The sequence below is a fragment of the Xenopus laevis genome, chromosome 2L (assembly GCF_017654675.1).
Source record: "Xenopus laevis strain J_2021 chromosome 2L, Xenopus_laevis_v10.1, whole genome shotgun sequence".
NCBI lineage: Eukaryota > Metazoa > Chordata > Amphibia > Anura > Pipidae > Xenopus > Xenopus laevis.
Window position 1 is genome coordinate 143441318 of NC_054373.1, and position 8067 is coordinate 143449384.

General features: G+C 41.4%; 1 protein-coding gene across 1 annotated transcript in view; it reads right to left on the reverse strand.

Moving 5' to 3' along the window:
• The window catches only part of c1ql4.L (complement component 1, q subcomponent-like 4 L homeolog), a 31669-nt gene extending 23837 nt beyond the window's left edge, over nt 1-7832 (reverse strand). The window contains exon 1 of the mRNA XM_018247381.2: nt 6603-7832. Within this exon, the coding sequence (XP_018102870.1) occupies nt 6603-7157 (555 nt within the window). The 5' untranslated portion in view covers nt 7158-7832. The remainder of the gene's footprint in view (nt 1-6602) is intronic.
• Nucleotides 7833-8067: the final 235 nt, after the last annotated feature.

Here is an 8067-nt window from a genome sequence, read left to right on the forward strand (position 1 = left end):
TCCTCGCCCTGGGCGTGAGCATGCCCAGTTTGCTCCTCTTTCCCCCCCATCCATTCTCTGCTGTAATCTGAGCCCAGAGCTATAAGTGAGCAGGTGGAGAATCAGGAAGGAAGTGATGTCACACCAAGCTAATACTGCAGCTGCTATCCTAAACAAACATAGAGCTTCCAGAGCTTTTTACTCAGGTATAGTAAAAGATTCTACAGCATAAATATAGTGTTCTAGCTTGCACTATTGCAGTAAATCTATTGGTAATAAAATTCCTCCGTAGGTTTAAGATATGGAGATCTAAATTACAGAAAGATCCCTTATCTGGAAAACCCCAAGTCCAAAGCATTCTGGATAACAGGCCCCACAACTGTATTGATTAAGAACATTTTGGACCAATATGCAGGCTAACAGTCTGGAGAGCCTTCTGCCAGTAAACTGCCAGTTAATGGGCACTAATTGAAACCTCACTTGTAACAGCCCGCCAATTAGGAAGACTATATGACACTTTGAGGGCTGCCGATGAGACCTCACTTTGAATTGAATTGCATTCTAAATGCTCTATCTATAGTGTAAAACCCAAACAGAGATATTGAAAGAGTTCCTCCCAAGAAGGATGGAAGCACGTTAATATAATAAGAATTTTTAGTATATCAAAATATCAGAGGAGTGAACTGAGTTTATGTGAAGTATTGTGCAGAAGAGGAGTATGGCTAACACCAGCCCCAGTCAGAAGTTGGAGGGAGGAAGGTTACATTAAAAAGTGCTTTTTGCACATAGGATGAGCTTCATGGTGTAGTGTTCCATAGCATGTGCTGGACTCCTGGAGACTAATAGGAAAAAAGGAAATACATGGAATAAAAGTGATTGGGTCAGGTATAATATAGTTTTATGGAAATAAATGAAAACATAGCTAAAACATGACAAAGAGACGGTGATGGTGGGTATGTGGGTATGGCTTATAGTTGCAGCCTTGCGAGAGACAATGAATGCGTTAGGTATTCTATGCGAGTTACTGTAAGCTTAGACAAACAAGCAAGAAAATCAAGTGGATTGTCCTTCTTTTGTCACTGGTGCCCCTTCAGGCCCTTGATAAATGATCCCTTGCCTTGTGCTTTATATCTCTCCACCTGCAGATTTGACCTCTCAGTTTGCAGAGGAATTCAACCCTTTCCCTGCTGGCTCCTTTCCATTCGGAACATGTGACGCATCTCTGCATTTATCCTTACGCGGAAAGATTTGCTGTCATTTTCTATGTAGCTTGGCGCTAATAGAGAAGGTGGGGTTTTACGGTGCTACCCATTACAGTAAATAGTTAAACGAGTAGAGGCGTCATGTTTAACTTATACATACCAGCAATTGTTTTTATTATTTTTAAAAATCAAAACATAAAACCAATGAATGTTGCATATTATTAATTTATATGTTCTTTGTCTTGCGTTCCCTTCATAAAAATGCCACTTTGTATAACCCTCACCTACTGCCAGGCAAATTATCTTTCCAAATAAATAATATTGGTTCAGTTCAGTTTCAACCTCATATAATCTTTGTAATGTTAGCTTTGGTCAGTCTATCCCTTTTGTCTCTCTTTGTCAACTCAAATAGGCAAAATATAATCCTGCTTGCGTTTAAACAATAAGGCCCAATAATTATGATTTAATAACAGGATGTCAGGTTTTGATAAAGACTAAATATTAATCACACAGAAACATTAAAACTCTGACTTTTAAAGAAGACCTGACAGTTGTTTTATTTACATGCATATATTTTACCATCACCCAGACACAAGGTGTTTTTGGGAGAACACACCTATGATTGATTGCTGGAGCTTTATACAATACTTCCTGGCATGGAAGCCCGATAGTAAAGAGCATAGAAGCTGGCACTAATAAGTTAAAGATTGCAATTAAACTGAAAACGCAACAAAGTTTGGCAGTTAGAAGACAAAAGAGCTGCAAGATGACGGAAGATGCAATGATACAGATTTTTTTTTTCCAATAAAATATTCTCCACCTAAAACGGCTTCTTTGCATCGCTGATTCTGAACCCAAATCTTCCTTTCATTGTGTACACCTTATTGTTTGCTTATCATTAGAGCCTCTCATCTCTCTGGCCTATTAAACTGAAGAATATTAATAGGTATAATGGGCTATTTGCACATTAGACCCTGAATGGAGGATTCAGTTATATCCATTACACATAGTGGACGGGTGTTGTGGGTGCATATACACATGTTGATAAGGTGTCTAATAAATAACGGATGCAGCATAATGAGGAACAAGGGAGAGACAACAGCTGTTCCCTCCTCCCCCCTCCAACCAATGTAACACATTTAGTAGCAACTTTCACACAAATATCATGCAAATAAAATAACAAATAGGCACATCCACATCCCCTTCTGGGGATACAATTAGGGTGACTTTTGTAGCAGGGTTTTCCTACATCTTAGCATTTTTTAAATGATATATAAAAACAGGACTTATAAGAAATGAACTCTCTAAAATATGTTATATTTTATTGTATAAGATTTTTCTTAATGAGAAAGGCTAGTCTAGCTTTGTCCCAAAAATGCACTGGTTTCTGATGGTGGAACATATTGCACATGAGATATACGGTACCTTTATATAATACTCTAATTCACAACAAATGATATAAACATTTTATTTCCATTTTTATCTGGTGTGCAATAAATAAATATATATGTGTTTACGATTATCTATCTATCATCTATCTATCTATCAGCATCTATCTATCATCTATCTAAATCATTTCTGCCCCTATCTCAACCAACCATCAATCTAATTTTAATCTATGTACAGTATGTACCTGTCTATCCATTTAGACACCTGTCTATGTCCCCCTGTCTGTCTCCTGCCATCCATCTGTCTCTGTGCCGCCCAGCTGTCCCTACTGAACGCTTAATGTGCAGCCGCAGACCAGGGCTGTCTCAGCAACATATGGGGCCTAAAGCAAAAGCAAAACCGGGGGGCCCCACAAATAAATGTGTAGCGCAGAATTACGTCCCTGCCCTCTTTACAGTTTGGCACTCACTTTAGCCACATTGAGCACTGGATTACCTCGACATGCCATTAAGATCACTGTAAAATATGCATGGTGAAAATTGCATTACCCACACACATGCCAGTAAAACCACTGGATTAAATGCATTAAAATCATCAAATTAACCTCTCACATGCCAGTAACATCACTGCAAAAAAACAGGTGATGAGCCCTGAATTAACTGCAGACATGTCAGTAAGATCAGTGCAGAAAATTAATTCAAAGAAGTGCATTAACCCCACACTTGCCAGTAAGATCCCCGCAGAAAATGTATTCCTTTAACCCTGCACATGCCAAGATCACTACAAAAATGTATGATGAGCACTGCACTGCCTTTTATCTGGTGTGCAATAAATAAATATATATGTGTTTACGATTATCTATCTATCATCTATCTATCTATCAGCATCTATCTATCATCTATCTAAATCATTTCTGCCCCTATCTCAACCAACCATCAATCTAATTTTAATCTATGTACAGTATGTACCTGTCTATCCATTTAGACACCTGTCTATGTCCCCCTGTCTGTCTCCTGCCATCCATCTGTCTCTGTGCCGCCCAGCTGTCCCTACTGAACGCTTAATGTGCAGCCGCAGACCAGGGCTGTCTCAGCAACATATGGGGCCTAAAGCAAAAGCAAAACCGGGGGGCCCCACAAATAAATGTGTAGCGCAGAATTACGTCCCTGCCCTCTTTACAGTTTGGCACTCACTTTAGCCACATTGAGCACTGGATTACCTCGACATGCCATTAAGATCACTGTAAAATATGCATGGTGAAAATTGCATTACCCACACACATGCCAGTAAAACCACTGGATTAAATGCATTAAAATCATCAAATTAACCTCTCACATGCCAGTAACATCACTGCAAAAAAACAGGTGATGAGCCCTGAATTAACTGCAGACATGTCAGTAAGATCAGTGCAGAAAATTAATTCAAAGAAGTGCATTAACCCCACACTTGCCAGTAAGATCCCCGCAGAAAATGTATTCCTTTAACCCTGCACATGCCAAGATCACTACAAAAATGTATGATGAGCACTGCCTTAACTCAAGGCCTGCCAGTAAGTTCACTGCAAAAAGGACATGATGACCCCAGACATGCTTTGGGATCTTTATAGGCTTATTCTCTAAACATATTACTGATGTTACACAACCTAGTTTGTGTGTGTAGTTCACTTAAGGAATTTCTACAACTTATAACATCATTTGATAGTAGACGAATCAAATGATGAAGTTGGAAAGTTGCCATTACTGCATGCATTTACATTGACGGTGTCATGCAGTAATTCCAACTTCATCATTTGATGATTTGCGCTGAATTGTGATCATTGGTCACTATTGTGCAACGTTTCTTTGTATTTTACAATGAATTGATGAAATAAAGTGTGTTTTTATTGTACCATACTTGTCAGCCCAACTTTTGTATTTTTCCTGTTTCTTCAACAGTTTTCCCCCCTTTTTATTGGTTTCTAGCTAGAAGCTCCTACCACATTTCTGGATCATTTCATGATTTTGTTTTTTAATTGTTGTATCTGCAATACTGTATAGGTTTTCCTTATAGATTAATCCCAGACATGCCAGTAAGATTTCTGCACTGCTTTTCAACAACAGATAAAGGTGCTGTACCATGTGAACCAGTCACCCCACTATCACATAATATTTAGAAAATTGATTCAGAGCATTCAATAAACCATAAACTTGCCAGTAACTTGTATTAACCTTAGGGGCCCTATAAAATTAAACGAAAGGTGTCCCTGCCACCCATCAATGCAGGAACTATCCTTCCCATCCTCTTCTAATCACACGTATTCTCTCAAACACACAGTTTGCTCTCATCTTTCCTAATTTTTAATGTTCTCCACTTTTCTCTCTTCGTTTTATCTGCATCTTTTTCAATTTACCCTCGGCTTTCCTTTTGTTTTTGCCCTGTGTGAACTTGATCCCTCCATTCAGAGCAAGGAAACTTGTCTATCTGTTCTTCAATTGTCCTCCCCATCACTCAGAGTGCTTCTTTAGATACGGGGAAACAGAGGATTGCTTAACAGCCACGATTTAAACTCCTGCTGCTTTACTATGGGATAGACAGAGAGATAAGCAAATTTGCTATAAAAGAAATGAAGGGAGGCAAGTACCTGTGGAGCAAAACAAAGAGGAGAAAATGCAAGAGGAGGAGAGTAGAGACAAGATACTTCAGGCATGAGTGGGTCACCCCTGTGACAGCTGAGAGGGGATATTTTGTATTTCCTGCTTGTCCCTGGAACCCTATCACAGCCCCTCTCTTATTTATTCGTTTGTTATAAAACTGATGCCACAGACCAGGCAGTGCCCAGATTTATACTTGCCTTCAAATATGTATTTTTTTATTGATGTGTTCTAAATTTTCTAAAGAGAAATGTTACTTTAAACAACCTCTTGTGTTGGTAGGATTTATCCTTTAACGAAAATGACTGCTGGTGCCAAAGTGTTGATATAGGGCAGCCTGTTTTATATACTCACACACATATATATGAATTGAATATACAGTATGGCACCCACTGCCAATGGGCCCTTTGCTGTGTCCCGTTGCTGCACTGGTGCCAGTGGGGAGAAATGATTCCGTTCCTGTCTCTGACCCTCTGTATGTGTGAAACATGCAAAGACTTGGTGATCCCTCATAATATCTACATGTGCAGCACTAACTCATACAAACACACACATGTATGTACATATATACATATACATACATTAGCATGCATTGTACTGCAGAGACAATAAAGCCTCATTACTATACATAGATAGATAGATAGATAGATAGATAGATAGATAGATAGATAGATAGATAGATAGATGATAGATAGATAGATGATAGATAGATAGATAGATAGAAGTATAGATAGAATCAAACAGAATGGCAGAGGCACATGTACAGGAGAATGTTGAAGTGAGACAAAAAGTGTTATTTGTACTCACACCTGTTGCAAAAGGAACTGTGCCTTCTGTTCCAACTGCCCAAACCCAGTAAGGCCATTGTCCTGCCTGGCACACCTTGTCTCCAGAGAGCATTAGTGCTGCATATAATGCCAAGCATGGTTCTACCTTGAACTCTTATCTTACAGGGGACTGTATGTGACTACAGGTCTGGACACCATGCAGACATTTCTGGCTCTTGTTGACACACCACTCTCTTACTGTAAGTTAATGATTCAGAGAGCTGTAGTTTAACAACAGCCAGGAGGCCACATATTGTGTATCTCTGTCCCACTAGGTATCTAGTACCTGTGCTAATGAAGCAGATAGATGGTAGCAACTAGCGCTATTCGCTTCAAGACACATAACTTAGCGAGCCCAGATATACCTCATATATCACCTTGGCACAGGCTGGCAGGGTCAGTGCGCAGAGTTGGCACAAGAGGGCACATATATCATGCTATTAGGAGCTACCACAGCATTCCCATACATCATGTAGATTTCAAGGTCTGGCACATGACAGGGCATTGATCATATGAACACTTTGCCAGTTCCCAGGGATGAGTAGTGCACGGCAGTGCCAGCCCATAAGACTTACCTGTGAGTTTTTCATGAGATCTGCCCACATGCTGGTCCCATCCCCTCCTCTCATGAGCACGTGGTAGGCAAAGAAGTAGATCCCAGGCAGTGGGCAGGTGAATTTGCCAGTTGATGGCTCGTAATAGTTTCCAACATTGGTCACAACATCGTCAAATCGTAACACCTCATAGCCCTCGTGAGGCTTCCTTAGCCCAGCATAGAAGGCAATCTTGGGGCTGTAATAGGAAGAGACGTATCCTCCTGGCCCAGGACCTGGTGGGCCTGGGGGCCCAGGTCTGCCTGGTTCTCCTGGTGGTCCTCTAGGTCCTGGTGGCCCAGGTGGCCCTGGAAGTCCTCTGATTCCTGATTTGCCTTTCTTGCCCTGGTCCCCCTTACCTACCTGAAGGTTGGGTGGTGGTGAAATTAGGATTAATTCTTGGCTGGAATCTGCCCCATGGGTTTGAGGGGTGTAAGGGTCACACACCATCTTGCAGCTGCCCAGCATCTCATAGTGGGTGCTGCTCTTAGAGCTACTAACCAGCAAAGGGATTGCAACAAGCAGGATCAGTACCATGGCCACCCCTATGGCTGCACCAATCACTCGTTTCCTGCGACTCAGCCTGGACGCTGCCAGGGCTAGAAAGTCCTCTTCACTTTTGGAAGTAATGGTGGCAGTTTATTTTGTGCCGAACACAAAGAAAAACTTTCCTGGTGCAAGTCCCTCTAGTACAGGGTCTCCCAAAATACACGTTAGGGAATTGCACCTGTTGCCCACTTTGGCACCTCAGTCCTGTCCAACTTGGCACCTGAACACTGAGTGGTGATGATGGAGCTTGTCTTGGGTGCAGAGCCACGTATCCCTTGTCCACAGTCTATAATGCAGATATGTAGCTCCAGGGCTCCTTTCTTCATGCTACTTCATATGGGTATAATGTGCGACTCTCCTCCAGGCACTTGTGCAACTCTGCTCAGATGCGAACGATAAGGGAGGTATGAGGAGGAAAAGATGTGTGAACTGTCTTTAAGGGAATCAGAGCGACCTCTGGTGCTATTAGGGAGGAGGAGAGCTTAGCTGCCTGCAGGCACACTGTCTTCTCCCATCCCATCCTATGCAAAGCAGCTCTCTCTTCATTTACATTGGAGAAAGGCAGATTGGCATAGACAGGGATCTTTTCAGGGCAAATATGAGGAGGGGGAGTGGAAAAGTTTTCTATCCCATAGTAATAATATTCACAGCGCTCTTTTACAATGCCGGCAAACAGCGAAGACCATCACCAGAGACAGGACAAGGAGCAGGAGTTTAAAGCTTGGCTGTTGAGCAGTCCGTCTCAGCTGTTTCCCCGTATTCTAATTAGCTCTCTGAATATCTGTGCAATGGGGAAATCAAAACAAAGGACACTGATCATACTGGCATGTGTGGGGTTAATTCAATTCTCTAAATATATTTTCTGCAGTGAACTTACTGGTATTTCTGGGTTATTCTG